We start from the raw sequence: 17655 nt of genomic DNA on the forward strand, positions 1-17655 counted from the left end.
TGCTGCTGCTATTTGTAAATTGCATTAAAAATCTAAAGGTTTTAAAGAAGGAGGGGAGGCTCAACCACAGTCCATGGAAGATGATCCACAGACTCCTTCATCTCATTGTCAGGAAATTTCTGAGGTTTTTAACACATACAACAGTTACTTTCTCTTCAAATAAGAACTGCTTCAGGCCACTTTTACATTATGTATTAAATGCTATTTGTGTTGATTGCTCTCAGGGCTCAGCATTGTGCAACCCACGGAAGAAGACATGAGGCACTTTTGAAAAGTTTAAGATGCATTTGCAAAAGTGTCTAAGGAACCTAAGGCCTTGTCTACAAGGGAATTTTTGGGGAGAGGGGTATAACCTAAGGTGTGAATTTAATTCAGCATAGTTTTATACCAGTATAACTCCCCATCTGGACACCCTTAGGGCTTGTCTACACATACAGCGCTGCAGCATGTCTGGTGAAGATGTTCTATGCTGATGGGGGAGAGCTCCCCATCAGCCTAATAAAACCACCTCCACGAGAGACAGTAGCTGCGTCAGCAGGAGAAGCTCTCCCACCAACATAGCACTGTCCACACCAGCATTTATGTTGGTGTAACTTATGTTGCTCAGGGGTAGTTTATTCACACCCCTGAGCAACATAAATTATGCCGACATAAGCTGTAGTGTACACATAGCCTAAGTCTGGTAAAAGGTGCCTTGTGTTTGGTTTAGCATAGGGCAAAGGTTCTCAAACTGTGGTTCGTGGATCACCAGTGGTCTGCAAGCTCCATTCAGGTGATCTGCAGATAGTTCCCTCTAAGGTGCGTGCCTGGGTGGCCACACATGAGAGAATGAAGGGCCACCCCTTTGATTAGTGGAGCCGCTCAAGCGTGGCTCCACTAATTAGGTGCCTGGACCTTGGAGAAGATATATATGTAAGGTTAGGTGGTGGCCCTGGGGGGAATAGTGGGTAGGTGGGAGGGGGCGGGTGAGAAGATGGGGTGGGGGGAATTTGGGACATGCGGGGCTGCGGTGGCCAGAGAAAGAGACGACTTTCCCTAGCTCCAGGGCTGTGGCTGCCAGGGAGAGACCCCCCCTTCCTTCCCAGCCCCAGCTCAGGGGCTGCCACAGTGGGGGAGAGAGGGCACATCCATTGCATTAGAAAGATAAGACTACTGATATTAAAATATGAGCTGGTGCTTTTATTTGTAGAACAAAAAATGTTGTTTATTATTAAGGTTTTTTTATATAGCACTTTATCCAAAGCACTTTAAAATAGTTAGCTAATGGTAAAAACAACATTTGGAAAGATCATTAAGTGGTCCGCTAAGACCCACAGCAATTTTCAAGTGGTCTGCAAAAAAAAAAAGTTTGAGGACCGCTGGCATAGGGGTTCTCAAACTTCATTGCACTGCAACCCCCTTCCGACAACAAAAAATATTACACGACCCCTGAGCCCGCCCGAGCCCCACAACCCCAGGCAGGGGCCAAAGCCCAAGGGCTTCAGTTCTGGGCAGGGGGCCTGTAACCTGAGCCCCACCATGCAGGACGGAAGCCAAAACCTGAGCCCGGCCGCACAGGGCTGAAGCCCTCGGACTTTGGCTTCAGACCCAGGCAGTGGGGCTCAGACTTCAGCTTCGGCCCTGGGCCCCAGCAAATCGAATCCCAGCTCTGGTGACCCCAATTAAAATAGGGTCATGACCCACTTTGGGGTCCCAACCCACAGTTTGAGAACCTCAGGTTTGGCATATGTCTCTTGGGAAATGGGTTTAAGCTAAATCATAGAAAGCCACTTTTGTACTGGAATAAGATTGCCCACACAGTAGGGTTATCTCTCTACTACTACACTGGTATAACTGGTAAATCTTTCCTGTGTAGGCAAAGCCTTAGGCTTTGTCTACACTGGAACTTCATCAGCAAAACTTTTGTCATTCAGGGGTGTTTAAAAAAAACAACCCCTGAATGACAAGTTTTACTGACGAAAAGCGTTGGTGTGAACGGCGCTTTGTCGGCAAGAGCGCTCTCCTGCCGACAACGCTGCTGCCGTCGTTGCAGGTGGAAGTTTTTTTACTGGCGGGAGAGCTCTCTCCTGCCCACAAACAGCAGCTACACTGCGTGCCTTTTAGCAGCACCGCTGTAGCACCACAGCTGTGTCGCTAAAAGGTGCGTAGTGTAGACAAAGCCTTAGTCCCATTGACTTTCAGTGAGAATTAGGCTCCTGAGTCACTTTGATGCTCTTGAAAATATTACCTGCCATCCCTGTTTTATGTGATATCTCTCCCTATGTCTAAAGAATTATTTCAAAGGCACCTGTGACTATGGTATCCAAGTGTAGCATTGAAAAATCCCTAATCAAGAGGCTTACAATCAAAATTATACAAACAATATAGTTCAGATACATGCTATGGCAGATGCCCCAACAAAGGGCCAGTCTTGTAATGTTGCAATTTGTTTGTTTCTTCCAACAACTATATTGTTAAGAAGCTTGTCATAAACATACAGCTAAGGGTAGCAAAAAATCCCTCCTTTACTTGTAAGGGGTTAAGAAGCTCAAATAACCTAGTTGGCACCTGACCAAAAGGACCAGTAAAGGAAGATCCTTTCAAACCTGTGGGGGGAGGTTTTGTTTGTGTGCTGTCTTTGTTGTTGTCTCCGGGACAGAGAGAGACCAGGGCAGGAAAAACATCTCCTAAAACTCTACCTAAAATAAGCATCTAAAATTATAAATTGTAAGTAATAGCAAGGAAATGTGTTAAGATATCTTTTGTTTTAGCTAAGAGGGAGGTTTATTCCTGCTTTTTGTAACTTTAAGGTTTTGCCTAGAGAGGAATTCTCTGTGTTTTAAATCTTATTACCCTGTAAAATTACCTTCCATCCTGATTTTACAGAGGTGCTTCTTTTACTTTTTTTCTTTATAATAATAAAGTTCTGTTTTTAAAAACCTGATTGGTTTTTAGTGTCCTAAAAACCCAAGGGTCTGGTCTGTGCTCACCTTGTTTACCTATTTGGTTGATATGTTATTCTCAAGCCTCCCCAGGAAAGGGGGTGAAGAGGATTGGGGGTATGTTTTGAGGAAACAGGAACTCCAAGTGGTCCTTTTCCTCAATCTTTGTCTAACTCACTTGGTGGTGGCAGAAATACCATCCAACCTAAGCTGGTAAAAATAAGCTTAGGGGGTCTTTCATGTGGTCCCCACATCTGTACCCTAAAGGTCAAAGTGGGGAGGGAACCCTAACAAAGCTATTTGAGTGGAGAAAGGTGCTTGGTTATTAGAGCTGATGGGAAATTTTCTGACTGAATAATTTTCCATCAGATGTTGATTCCAGGGAAATGTATTAATTCTGTCAAAACTTTCAATGGAAACCAGGCAAGTTTCCATCAGAACCCTGCCTCATTTCCTGCCAGCTCACCTCCCATCTTCCTAGACTCCCTGGCTCCTCAGTAGCCCTCCTGGTGGGGAGCTGGGGTTTCCAGGCTCCTCAGTAACCTGTCTGGCTGACTGCCACAGAGCTAGGGCTTCCAGGCTCCCAGCTCCTCAGCAGTCCATCTGGCTGGTAGTCAGGTAGCCCAGGGATCTGGGCAGGCCAGTTCCCAGGGCTCTGCGGTTGGTTGGGGTTTAAGGCTGCCCAGGTTCCTGGCGCCTGCTGGCCAGCTCACTCAGCGAGCCAGGTAGCAGCTTCCTCAGGCTGCCTGCTGGGCAGGTAGTTTGCCCAGGGCCCTAGTTGCCAGGGCTACCTAGGGGTCCGGGCGGCTGGCTGACTGGCTCCCCAGGCTGGCTCCCTGGTTACTTGCTCTGCCTGGCTCCCCAGGCTCCTTGGCTGTCTGGCTTCCTGGGTACCAGGGCTGCCTAGCAGGTGAGCAAGTGGCTGCCCAACTCTCCAGCTGCCCACCTCGCAAGCCAGTTGGAGCCAGCCCAGAAAATTTTTATAATTCTGTTTTGGCTTTTCCATAAAGGAATTTTTTGAAAAAATTTCCATTCCATGGGAAATTTCGCATTTCCAACCAAATCCGAACAAATACTGTTTTTTGGAAATGTGAAATTTCCCATCAAACAGAAACTCCAGGTTCTATCGATTGTAGTACAATTACTAATGGCAATTCTACAGCTAAAGCTAAGAAGGGTTAATACTACATGTGTCTATAACTGATACCAAATGTAATGGGAGCCATCCCAGCAGGTTACTCAAGTCAGTTTAGTTAAAACTCATTTGATTTATAAAAGTACAAGTTGACCTTTTAAAAACCTGCACCTTTAGGAATTAACTGGTCTCCAGTTGGCTGTGTCTCACTCCCACCTTGTATCCCCTAAGCCAATGAGCATGCAACATTACAATAACAGTTGAGCAACAGCTGCCACTCATTCTGACATCCATCATACCAGTTAAACTAAATATGCATCAATCATTTGGTAAAACAGTGTCTCTGTCATGGAACATTTTACAGATCTTTTACTTTGAAAATAAATGCCTCAGCTTTGCCTCTGCATTTATTATTACTACAGAGTAGCAGTCGGAGACCATTATCCTGCGACACTGCCACTTAAACACCCACTTGTGTCTTCTGCTATTGCTTTACTGTATTAAAACACTTGGTAAGGAGAGTATTATTGCCATTTGCATAGTACTGTGAAATGCAAAAATATCACAACGTGGCCATCTTGGGATCTAATGTGATTAAGATTTAAGTCTATTTATTGCTCCTTGGGAGGATCTGTAAACCAAAGAAAGAAATCACTGTTTCAATGAGCAAGTACATCTCTAGGGTCTCAGAAGACATCTGAATACTGAGAAAGAAAGAGTAGGGCTTCCTGATCAACAAATAATATTTTGTTCCAGGTTTCACAAACCTTTTGCTCTAGTTCATTCATCAGATGTCATCACAGGAATGTGACTAGTGTAATGATGTTTAAAAGAGACAGTCAAGGTATTCAGAATTTTTAATGTACCTTTTGTTCTTGGGGTAGTAGTCAGAACCTTTTGAAGAACTATTGTAGACTATATAGGAAAGACTTAGATCCATGTGTATAAGAAATGCTAAAGTAGGAATAGGTGTGGAACAAATTGATAGATATCAAGAGAAAGGATCCTATTTTGGATAATCAAGATGATGATGTAGAGTACATTTATTTTGTAATCCTTATCACTATACCATCTGAGCACCACACAATCATTAGTAGATTTTGTACTCCTAGCCCCCTGTGAGGAAGTGAACTATTATCTACATTTTAAAGATAGAGAACTGAGATACAGGGTAGCTCAAGTGACATTCCCAAAATCCTACAGAAAATCTGTGGCTAAGCTGGGAACTGAACCTGGGTTTCCTTCCTGTGCCTACTCCTGCACAAATGGTGTGCAGAGTTCAATGTTAATTATAGCTGGCACAAGTAGTGATGCCTATAGTCAAGGCTCCCAAACCTTTTCATTTTAAGACCCTGTTTTCAGTTGTTTACAGCTTTGCCAAACAAACTGTTTGGGTTGAAATGTCCCATGCCAGGCATCTGCCTCGGGCTGTTCATTGTGTTTCAGTTAAAACAATTGTCAGTTCTAAGAATGAGGTAAGGGGGAAAATATGTTGTTTTTTCCATGTTAAGAAAGTTCTAACAACTATTTTCAGCGAGAAGCTCTAGAACCTCTGTAGTTTGGAGAAGAGACATGAAATTTTGCAGGGGGTTGTCTTGATGGCCAGGATATGCCTTTAGCTATCCCCATGAAAATTCACCCAAATTAAGCCAAGTTATGAAGTCTGAAAAAGTCTGAAAAATCTCAGCTCACATATGCTCAGTGGAGGATTGTTAAGAGTTTGACAACTACATTCCTTGAAGAATCCATCTCTATTAAGCATGCCCTCTCCCCTCCCAGCTCCTACATGTGACCGGACTGCATGTGCACCATCACCATATAGTGACTACCATGCTCCATGCTGGGGCTGAGCTGGACTTTCCATGCATTTGTTCCTCCTAGCGGCTGAGGGTTGCTATGGTGCTGGGCAGTAGAACAGATTTTGCTCTCAATGCCCTTGCTGGTGGTGCCTAGGCAGCCTGGAGTAGCTGCAGGAACATCCTGACTTAGGGTGACCAGATGTCCCGATTTTATAGGGACAGTCCCGATATTTGGGGCTTTTTCTTATATAGGCTCCTATTACTCCCCACCCCCGTCCCGATTTTTCACACTTGCTGTCTGGTCACCCTAGCCTGACTTGAATGCACAAGCAAGGTGAGGAATAAGGTAGGGAAGAGATGCCGGGGAAGAAGATGAGAATAGCTAGGGGCAACGGGTTGGGGCAGGAGCAGCGGGGGCAAAGGGCAGGGGGGCAGAGATCAGAGCAAAGTGTTTGTGTGGGAGGATAGGAGCAAAAGGAGGTGGGGGGAAGGCATGATCCGATATCATATGCAGAGTGGGGCTAAACTGAGGTTCCACAGGCAATGAATGATTTTGCTCATGGACAAGCTGGGTTTACACCAATATCCAAGTATACTGGGCTGCAAATGCAGTGGTTTGTTCTTGAATAATGGGGCCATATACACAGGCTTCTTGTTGCATTAGTTTGTTACAGCACTGAGGAGCCAGCAGAGGATTGGCGGAATCACTCCTTAACAAAACAGGCATTTGGACCTCATCCTGGAGACCCTTGCATTTCAGTTATTAAAAGAAAGTTTCTAGCCCTTTCCCCTGTGAAGAGTAGCCAACATAAACTCATACAAATCAATTTCAAAAAGCTGGGCTCCAATTCCGCAGGAGGAGGCTAGGGAGACATAAAGATCCCTTTAAAAACATAACTTTGTGTGTAAAATGAGGCAGTTTGGAGGGGTGTCTCAGAGAATCATCTCACTGACTCGCCCCAGAAACCACACTGTATGTGCACACTGATGGGATTATGGGGGACAGGAATTATTTGTTTGGAAGGGCAGAGACAAAAAAGCTTTTTCAAAAGACCACCCCAGAATGCTATGGCCCGTTGTGTTTGTTAATTTCTGCCCTTCCTGGGGCTGGGACTGAGGGGGCTGCTGTTCACTTAGGTGGCTCCCATGCCCTGGGTGCACCTCCTATCACCATTACAGCAATTACAAGGGAGACTTCCCCACTGCATCCCCTACCAGTGACTAGGATTTCATGGAAAAGCACCACATAGTGCCCACAAATCTCTCTCTACCTACAGCTCTTGCAGTGCATGAAGGAGAGGAGAGAAGACCAAGGTGTTGCTGCTGTGAATGAGAGACCAGTGCCCACAGCAGCCTGCTAGTGCCTGCACACTGACCCCCAGCCCAGAGTCTGAAAAGACGGTTACAGAGAAGGAGCCTGGCACCTTGCTCCCCTCTACAACTGCCCAGAGTAAGCCTGCTCCTTCCGTGCCTACTACAGAAGACCCACTCCTGCACCCTACCACCTACAGCAGCTAGGGAGACCCACCCATCCCAAGAACAAAAAGGGAACACATTCCCCAACCGACCACCAAGCCCCAGAACCAGCGGTGATCTGCTTCCCACCTGACCAACCACAATGTAAAGCCACAAGACCCTGACCTGACATGAAGAAGAGCTGCCAGGTAGTGGAGCTTCCAAGGATAGGGAAATATAATGGTGAGGGTGGAAGGATTGATGGATTTGGGGGAGTATTTTACCTAGGGGATATGTTGAATTTCTCTTGGTGGTGGAATATTTTGAGGGACTTTTTAATTATTAATATGTTGGCAGCATATCACTGTATTGGATGGTTGATTGTGAGGGCTGAGCTGTGCACAATGATTTGTTATTGTAGGGTGTCCCTCAGAGCTGAGCTGCTGGCACTGATTACTTTTTAAAGAAAAACAAAAGCATGTAGAATCATTAACTAACAATACTGTAAAGGAATATAAGGGCTTTGCAAACATATACATGGGGAAAACGCATGTCAGTCATGGGCTGAGCAACGTCGAATGAGTGTGTCCCTTGCAAGGAGACCGTGACAAGGAAAATGATCCAAATACATCCAGGGTGTAAATCATTCAATGTAATGGGATTATGCAAGAGGTGGACTTGGCGCACTGAGTGTTTTCATTGAAGATGTCTTATGATTGTAAAAATGTGGTGACATTTTGCATGTGAAAGTACAGATGTCTCTTGAAGGCCATTTGAGGTCTCGACAGCTGAGCTGAAATGGGTTTGCATTACAGCTTGTTGAATAACAGCAAGTCTCCCAGTAGCAAAGATATGACTCAAAGTTTAAGGGAAGAAAAATAGCTTTCAGCTTTAAAATACTGTTTGGATTGTTCTTCTCTTTTGATGTTTGTAGGACAGTGTCTGTTAGGTTCCAGCAAATGAATTCTTTATTATTTTTCTAAATGTGGCTGTTTCATAACAGGAGTTATACTGAAGACAAGAAAAGGTCAAAACAGACCAAAGCCTCCCAGCCGCCAACACATGTGGTCAATAAACACAGGAAGCAGAATCCCTAATAGATATGCACAGGTTTTGATGGCTTTCAAAACTAACTCTGACCTTAACAATATGTTGTGGTCCTACTTAAAAGCCACCTGGCTGAAATGAAAAACATGCTGCCATACTTGTATTTGTGGCTAATGCTGGTGATCAGGTGAATATTGCTGACTAAACACTACTGAGCACAGGACTGGAGGTTCAGGAATTTGATCATTCTGATCGAAGTTTAGATACTTACTCCCTCGATAGCCTTGGCAAGTCATTTAACCTCTCTGCTTCAGTTTAGCATTCTATGAAATAGGTATGGTCATACAGGACTTATTTACTTTATAAGCCAGGACTGTGAAGATCCAGTAGTTCTTCTTTGTAAAGTGTAATCGAGAAGCTAAGGGTTTGTATCTCATTCTCATTAGTCTCCAACACAGAATAAAAAGTAATCTAAGATGCTGCAGAGAAAATGTAGGTTACATATTAAAAAAAAAAAAAAAACACTGCCTGACTCAAAGAAACATTTGGCAGTAGAGCAAAATGCAGATTCCCCTTCCACAGAGATATTTGAGGGTAGATTTGGAACATGCCCATCAGGGATGAGTTAAATCAATCTTGCCACAGTGCAGGGAGATGAACTAGATGACTCAAGAGATCACAGTCCCTACCCACCCTAATCATTCTATTGCAGCACTGATTTCTTTGCTGGCATGAGCTGCAGTATGGTGGTTTGCCTAATGGAAGACAAGATTTGCCTAATGGAAAGTAATCTGTTTGCAGTCTTTTCCCTTTAAAATTCCTCCTTTCTTGCAGGAAAGGAAGAGTGTCTCCCCTATGTCCCCACTCCCCGAACTTCCTGTTCTGTGCAATTCACCCTGATGGGAATGAAGAATTTATAAAGGGTCATGATGGTATTTCCCATTATTACAGGACTGAAAAAGTAACTTGTTGTTTGCACAGTTGGTGACATGGAATTCCTGTGATATTGTTTTAACAATGCCAGCAGTTTCTTCTTCCATAAAGATGGGTGTTGGACTGGACAAATGATCCAAAGGCCCAAGAGAAGTTGAAATATTACCAGCTATAGATAGAGGTGAAAACCCCCCCTCCTAAGCAATGCCCTAGTATACAAGTGACTTCAGCTCCTGCACTATGTAGGGAAGAAATCTGCTCCTATGACATGCATAGCAGGGAATATCTGTCATCTATACGGCAGGGGTCACATTTCAAATACCAGGAGCAACCTAGATTAAAGCCAGGACTTAAACCATTGGAACAAATATAGTTTTTTACATTAGCGCATTCCAAGCCTAATTTAGGCAATTATGTCACTGGATATTTTCACTGAATTGTCTCAAATAAAATCTTAACGCCTTCTAGTTATTACCATGGTGATGTTGCTCCAACTCTGCAGTGAAATTATCCAGAGCCTTTTATGATCAGAATTGAGGGATGAAATGCTCATTCCAGATGAAGTGAAGCCAGTTTGCTCTAATGCTGAACTTTGTTTATGAAGTTGTGTGGTCTATTTGTGTCCTGGGAGAATGTTTAATTGCAGATTTAAAATCAATTGCACTTTTTGCAGAGCCTCTGGTGCCCATTGTGCACATGTTGCTAAGGCAGGTCAAAGATACCTTGGGGTATATTTGTAACCCTTCTGCCCGTCAGAGTTGGCAGCAACAAGGGCTGGGTTCAATATCTAGGGGATCCATTCCAATAACACAATGCAAACCGGCTCGAGCCCCCACCCAGTGACCTGGGACAAATATATCCCACCCCCGCTGGGCGCCTCCAAGAGGCAATACTTCCCCTCTTGCAAGCACATAGTCTGAGTGTAGCAAAAAGCCTTTTAATAACAGAGAGAAACAATGTGGCATTATGTTGGGGAAACACCACCAACAGGATTCATAACTCAACCCATGAGCAAAAAAACCCACCCCAAGCAAATTGGGGCGTGCTTTTTTCCCTTTGGTTCTTGAGTCCAGCAACCCCAAATCACCCAAAGTCCCAAAAGTCCAACGACCCAAAAGTCTCTGTCCCTGGTCAGGGCAGCCCCAGAATTCAAAAGTTTATCTGCGGAGCTTTACCTCCCAACCTGGGTAGAAATGGGACAGGGGTAAGAGGCACCTTATATGATCTGAAGCTGACCGCCCCACAGCTCCATAGGCCTCCGCTCCACTCCACCAGCCGGTCCACAAACTGCTCCGCGTCCCACCAGCAGCTCCCGCCGTCCTATGAACTGCTCCACCAGCCTGTCCACAAGGCACTCCAGCAGTCCCACAATATAGCTTCAGGCTCCCCCACTACTTAACACAATGCTCAGTGATGTCAGCTCTTTGGTGAATTCAGCTTGTAGTAGGGGAGCCTCAGAGCTGGTGCACCATTAGCCCAAAGTGAGCTCAGCAGCCTATAACTAGATTCCTAATGGAATCAAAATTAACTCTGATATTCCACAGTGGAGAGAGGAGGAAGTGCAATTAGCATGTAAGCCCCTCACCAAGGGGCCCATGCCACCAAGTATTAATACTTGCCCCCAGCCTCTCTCTCTCTCTCTCTATTCACAGAGTTTTAAAACCCATGACCCTTGCCTAGCAAGTGCTACTTAGTTGATGGTGAGTCCCTCCATTATAACAAAAGGCCAAGTACAGTTCCAAGCACAGTTCCCATAATCAGGGCAATAACAATTTATTCTTCCTGCCCCAATAACAGAGACACTGGGGATCCCACAGCAGCCAAAGTGACCATTTGGGCAGCTATGGCCTCATTCTAGGCGGGGTGGGTGTGCCTATGCAAATGAGATCGGCCCCTGAAGTTCTTTTCCACAACTTGCCACACCTCACCACCAGATATCAGGGTGGAGCTCATCCTGACACTGCTTACATATTAAAAGGGGAAATGCTCTCCCTTCCAATTGGAACATGGCTTTGTTGGAGGGATCTGGTCACTGAAGGGCTAAAACACAGTTTGCTCTTGCAGGTTAGACAGGCCCAAACTAATGTATTCTTCAAACCATGCTGCATTCTTGACCTCTAGAATGATTGTAGCACAATGTGTGATTCGGTCCTGACTAAGCCAAGTTGTCAGGGATGATGACTGTGCTGTAAGTGGGATCTTTCAGAGAGAGAGACACGTTACTGTGCAGAGAGTATTTTAGAGGTGAAATGTAGCCATTTAAAATCAACAATGCAAACAACCTCTTTCCCAAACTGGAATGACTCAATTTGACCAAATAGAGAATTGTTCCTTTATTAAGCTAATTTTGTCTCCCAATAAAAGGGCTTCATGTTGAACCTGGCCTGAATGCTGCTTTTTAGAGCCAAGGAGCTAGAAGATTGCAGCAAGGCACATTATAAAGCTAGGGTTCTTAATGGTTCTTTTTCTTTTAAATTGGCAGCCGGCGAAACACCCATCCTTCTAGAAACATGCTAATAAGGGGGTGGCCACAGTTGCCTCTCTCCCAAACCACAGGAGAGGGCCCTTGGTTTGTTTTAGCCAGCTTTGTGAAATGGCCCTAATTAAAACTGTATTTTCCAAGCAATTCTGAAGTGGCCATTAGCCCCATCTGTGTGTGTCCTTGCCATTGATTAGGGAGTTTGGTGTGGGAAGGGCTGAACCCTCATGAAAAGGAAACAAGAGGCCCACGTGATTGTGGCCTCACAAAAGCAGGTGCCTTTCCGTGTGCTGAGCAGCTGCAGTGGGAGCAGGACACCTGTGTTGTGCACATGCCACTCTGCTTCTCAAGAAGCACTTGCCTGTCTCTGCCACAAACACATGAGGCTCCTCCCGCTGGGCAAACCCTCTGCTAAAAGGCCCCGAAGAATGTGTTTTCTTCCCCTTTCTAGTCACAGTTTGAAATACCTAATATTCTTGATAAGACACAGTCTCCCTCCTTCCAACTTCCTATCTAACTGGATTTTGAAAACTTTCCTAGCATGGGACCTGCACTGGACAAAAGCTAACTGAGAACAGACTGTAGGGAACAATCCTGCATCAATCCTAGAGAGGGACAAACTGACATACTAGCTCTTCCCCCCCTGCATTCTAACGCCTTTCCTCTTTCTTTAACCCTTAGGTTTTTTCCACTTCTGATAATCCTTAGCATGTACATCTTTAAACCAGGGCTCCGACCTTAACTAATTCACAAGCTCCTGTTTTATTTTAATAATTGTAGTACTAGATGTGATGGGTTCCCCCCAGGGTGCATCTGGAACTGGGGTAACACTGAGCCCCCGACCCACCAGTCTGGGCTCCCTCTCACACTGTACTGCTGTGACAAGCTGCAAAGTCCTCCAGCCTGCACTTTCACCAGCATACATACAGGTAGGGACATATCCAGCTGCAGTTACATGCAGGCTCTCTGACCAGCCCCTGCATAGGAAGGCTACAGCTAAGGCAACTCCCAGCTCCTCAGCCACACACTCCCTCTGGAGTATAAACCCAAAATTATATCATACTGTGCTGCACAGGGAACTGTACAGCATAAGCTCATAAAATTTGCCCCCTCCCTCAATGTGGAGAGGAATATGCAACAGCCTTTGCTCCCAAGTTATAATTCCCTCACACTTCACTCCAACTCACTGGTTTAAATAAAGCAAATACAAGTTTATTAACTACAAAAGATAGATGTAAGTGATAGCAAAGAGATCAAAGCAGATTACCTAGCAAATAAACAAAAAACACAAACTACGCTTAATATACTAAATAGATTGGATATGAATAGCAGATTCTCACCCTAAGAGATGATACAAGCAGGCTGCAGATTCTTAAGGGGCAAGCTGCACTTGCTTTACAGCTTGGAATCCCCAGGTGCTTCATTGACAGGCTAGAAATCCCTTTAGCCTCGGTCCAGCACTTCCCCCAGTCTTTGTTCCCCACATGTTTCCAGGAGTCTTCTTGTGTGGGGAGCGAAGTACACCAGATGATGTCACTCCCTGCCTAATATAGCTTTTGCATATGGCGGTAACCCTTTTTCCCAAAGCTTGGTTCCCAGCCTGGTCTGTGGAAAAATACTGACAGCCCAAGATGGAGTCTAGAGACATGTGGTCTCATCACATGTCTTTGTAGAGTCATAGCAGCCATTACTTGGTGGCTATCTATAGCATTTTCAGGAAGGCTCCCCAGGTGGGAGATAAGCTTCTCCTAAGGCCTATTGTTTTTTCCTAATGGACCATTGCCCTGAATAGGCCCTTCCCCACCGACTATCTAGACTGAAAGCATCTTGTCTAGTGGGCATTACCTAGGTGTAACTACATTTGAAATACAGATACAAAACTGATATATGGATACAAATAGGATACTCATATTCAGCAAATCATAACTTTTCCAGTGACACCTCACATGACTTATCTGGCATAAAATACATTATAATTATGTCATAATCATATCATAATAATATAATTGTGAAGAATGTGGGGTGCAGTGTCACACCAGACATTTAAAATAATAGACTAATATTTTTGTCCTTGTATTTTTGTCCTTCCGTCTGAGCACAGCACTTTATGAGCATTAATGAAATCTCATAACTCCCCTTTTACAAATGGGGAAACAGATGCACAGAGAGGCTTGGTGACTTGTCTTCCATCACACAGTGAGTCAAAAGTGGCAGAGCTGGGAAATGGATCTGAGTCCTGACTCCCCACCTCCTGATTTAATTCTGAGACCGTGCTGTCTCTCCTACATAGTTCATTTGTTTTGTTGCTGAGAAGACTTTTATTCCCTAACCCTGGAGTGCTTAACTTGACATTCTCAGCCGAGTCACTCTGGAGGATTGAGAGATTAGGGTATTACATCCCATATCTGATCTGAGCTCAGTCCCCTCTGAATATGTGGTGGTGATGGGGGGAGAGGGGTGGGCAAAGGAGCAAGTTGCTTCTTATCCAGACAGCAGGAATCCTTGCCACTAACTAAGGGGTATTACAATCCTGTTGCTGATTTCAATATTTTTTCAGCCAGAGAAACAGCTGTATAATCCCTTCCCTCCCCCCCACCCAAAACCTGTGAAGTGAAAGTCAAACATGTGACTATCAGCATAGTTGTTCTTCCAGCACTAAAAGCATCCCCGAGCCTGTATACCAAGCCCACTCCCCACATGCTAGTCAAGCCTCAATTACCAGGCATTTCAGGACAGGTAATATCAACATCCAAAGAAAGGCTTAAGGGTACCGCTGCCAAGCTAATGCTGTCTCTTTCCTTCCCAGAAGCCCTCTACTCTCTTCATACAGGAGTCAGAGAGACAGAATTCACAGAAGGATGGAGGTCATGTTTGCTGTGAGGGACTAACACAAACTCTTCAAGCTGTGTGCTTCAGAGGGAGAGAGTTATCGGCAGAATGTATGTGAAGAGAGGCCTGTTAGAACCTCTGCTGCCTGAGCCCTAAGCTGGAGATTGTCTGCAACATAGAAGGAGAAAGGAAAGAGATGCCAGGAGCAGCTGAGCAGCCTCAGCCCCCAGGTCTGAAGTGGACAGTAATAGGAAAAGGAGGTATGTGAAGTCTGTGTACCCCACTCCCACTGTGAAACCTGATCTGGATGCAGGTACCAACTCAGGCAGTGCTTGCATACTAGGTCAGCGGTTCTCAACCAAGGGTCCAGGGCCCCCTGAGGGGGCTGCAAGATGGTTTCAGGGGGGTCCACCAAGCAGGGCCCGTGTTAGACTCAAAGACGCACTGTGAGGAGCTGAAGCCTGGGGCCGTGAGCCCTGCCACCTGGGGCTAAAGCCAAAGCCTGAGCAACTTAGCTTCAGGGGGCCCCTGTGGCCATGCTTGATACCCCTAATGCCAGCCATGGCTTTTATATTCAGAAAACAGTTGCTGTGGCACAGGTGAACCCTGGAATTTTTATAACTTGTCTGGGGGGCCTTAGGGGGAAAAAAGGTTGAAAACTCCTGCACTGGGTAACTTATAGGATATGGCAGGAAGGGGGAAACAGCCAGGGAGGTGTTTGGGGGCTTTCTCCAGGTGGAAGGAAGCCTGGCAGACGTCCCTAAGGTGCAGAACTGGATAAGGGGGGTCATTAGATAGACAGTAAGATGATCACAACCACTGCCTCGGCCCCAAAACTGTGGGGAGGCCAGGAGTGTCCCCTGGCTGAGACGTTAGTGGGTGTTCAGCAGTCAGGGAAGGGTGGTGGCAAATCCCCAGCTCGTGCGAGTGGGGCACACTGTAGCGGAGCCTGCTGATTTAGCCCCGCTGGGGCTCTGCTCCCCCCTGTCCCGCTCAGCTAGGGATGATGTTTCTAAAGTGCCCGTGGCGGTTTCCAAGGGGCAGCAGCAGCAGGACGGGTGAGAGAGGGAAACTTCCTCCAGTGAGCGCTGGAATCCGCCCGTGGCGGGGAGCGCCTGGCACCCCACCCGCTGTCAACCCGCGCCGCCCCGCCCCACCCCGCGGGTGGGTTACCAGCGGAGAAGCGCAGCCTGGGAGCCTTTCCCCTCAGCCTGCCCCGGGCCAGGGGCTGCAGCCCGCGAGCGCCGCGCGCGGCCCCTCGGCTGGCGCGGGAAAGCCCCGGGGCCTCCCCAGCACAGTCTCTCCGCATCGCGGGGGCGGCGTTATTTTAGCACAAACGACTCGCAGACGTCAGGCGGAAGGGAAGCGGCCGGGCAGGCTTTAAATGGTAGTTGGTGGCATCTGAGCATGCTCCTGTGTGGGCTGCAGGGGGCTATATAGCGCCGGGGACGACACAGGCGGCAGCAGCAGCTTTCCGCGGAGCACCGGAGCGAGCCTCTGGCCGCAGCGCCCGCCTTGGCCGCGCTCCGCAGCGGGACTGCAGGGGGACCCGCTCCCAGCCGGGGCAGCGAGCGCAGCCCGCCCGAGCGAGACTCCGCCGCCAGCCTGGGGAGGGAGCTGGCTGTCTGTCGGCGAGCCCGGCCTGCCTTGGGCTGAGGGGAAGGATTGAGCGCAGCCCGGCGCGCCCCCGCTCTGCTCCCGGGCTCTGTCTCGGTTCGGAGCCCGCGCCCATCCCCGTGGTGCCTGGGACCGCGCACTCGCCAACGGCCGCCTGCTCCTCTTGCCTCTGCCGAGCGCACGTTTTGCAGAGCCGCAGCAGAGGGGCTAACATGATGGCAGCCAAGCAAGCCGAGCTCATGGGCATCTGCTCCAGCTACCAAGCGGTCATGCCTCATTTCGTGTGCATCGCCGAGGAATACCCTCAGCCCATCCGCCCCGCCAAGATCCCCAAGGGCAAGCTGAGGAGACCGCGACAGTCCCGCTTCAAGACCCAGCCGGTGACTTTCGATGAGATCCAGGAGGTGGAGGAGGAAGGGGTCTCCCCCATGGAGGAGGAGAAAGCCAAGAAATCCTTCCTGCAGTCCCTGGAGTGCCTGAGGAGGAGCACCCAGAACCTGAGCCTGCAGCGGGAGAAGCTCAGCAGCTGCAAGCTGCGGAACAGTTTGGACTCTAGTGACTCTGACTCTGCCCTGTGAAGGGACCATTGGGGTTCAGTGATCACCCGTCACAGCAGCTTCGCAAGCGCAATGGACACAGAGAGAAGGGACTGTGCTTCATAGTGAAGCCTGCAGCCGCCAGACATAAGGGCAAGAACTTTATAGAGTTATATTTTTCAAGGGAGACTATGTGTGGAGATCCTTGCTACCAAGAATTGCTTTCCAAATAATGGCCATTGGACACTTTCTTTTGTATTATAGATTAGATCCTAACTGTCAGTCAGCATGGCAAGGGGGGGACTTTGAAGGGACCATGATGAAGGCTTTACTTAAGAGGGGGGAGGGTGAAGTTCCTTTTAATTATCCTCCTGATAAAGAACCAGTTGGAGTGGGATAGATTCCAAGAGCAATTTGCAAGTAAGGTCAGGATGTTTTCTAAGAAAGCACTTTTATGTTTGTTTCTATTAAGTTGTATGAAACTTCTGATTTAAACAAAAAAAACTTTTCTATTTGTTAGAAGAAATCTGAGCTGTTTTGGATGCAGTGAGCTGCTGGACTTTATATTTATTTTTGAATTTAAATTGTTGACTGCATTAATTTAATATCTTTCTACCTGAATGTCTGTTATTATTTCCATAAAAGAGAAATAAAACTCAATATATTTGCATAGTGCATTTTGGCGAATATTTATTGGGGATAACTATTCCTATTTCTGCCTTCTCACCCTTTAGTGGATATATGGGCTTTAAAATGTTGAGCTAACCCTAAAACAATAATATCCTTTTTGGAGGTGGGAAGGACATTGTCAAAAGGGTCTTTCACTACATATCTTAAAGAATATACTGTATAAGAATTTAGCTAGATGACTTCTTAAAAAAAACAAAAAACCTTAACATAAAGC

At 46.5% G+C, this 17655-nt stretch overlaps 1 protein-coding gene across 1 annotated transcript; it reads left to right on the plus strand.

Annotated features, from left to right (window-relative positions):
• The first annotated feature begins 16019 nt into the window (after nt 1–16019).
• Nucleotides 16020–17421, plus strand: C6H11orf96 (chromosome 6 C11orf96 homolog). Its single transcript, XM_073348063.1, has one exon. The coding sequence runs from the start codon at nt 16428–16430 to the stop codon at nt 16791–16793; it is 366 nt and encodes a 121-aa protein (XP_073204164.1). The 5' UTR covers nt 16020–16427; the 3' UTR covers nt 16794–17421.
• Nucleotides 17422–17655: the final 234 nt, after the last annotated feature.

The sequence above is a fragment of the Lepidochelys kempii genome, chromosome 6, assembly GCF_965140265.1.
Source record: "Lepidochelys kempii isolate rLepKem1 chromosome 6, rLepKem1.hap2, whole genome shotgun sequence".
NCBI lineage: Eukaryota > Metazoa > Chordata > Testudines > Cheloniidae > Lepidochelys > Lepidochelys kempii.

What these genes read in the sequence shown, in the direction of transcription:
- C6H11orf96 (XM_073348063.1), top strand. Translation starts at nt 16,428, where the DNA reads ATGATGGCAGCCAAGCAAGCCGAGCTCATGGGCATCTGCTCCAGCTAC.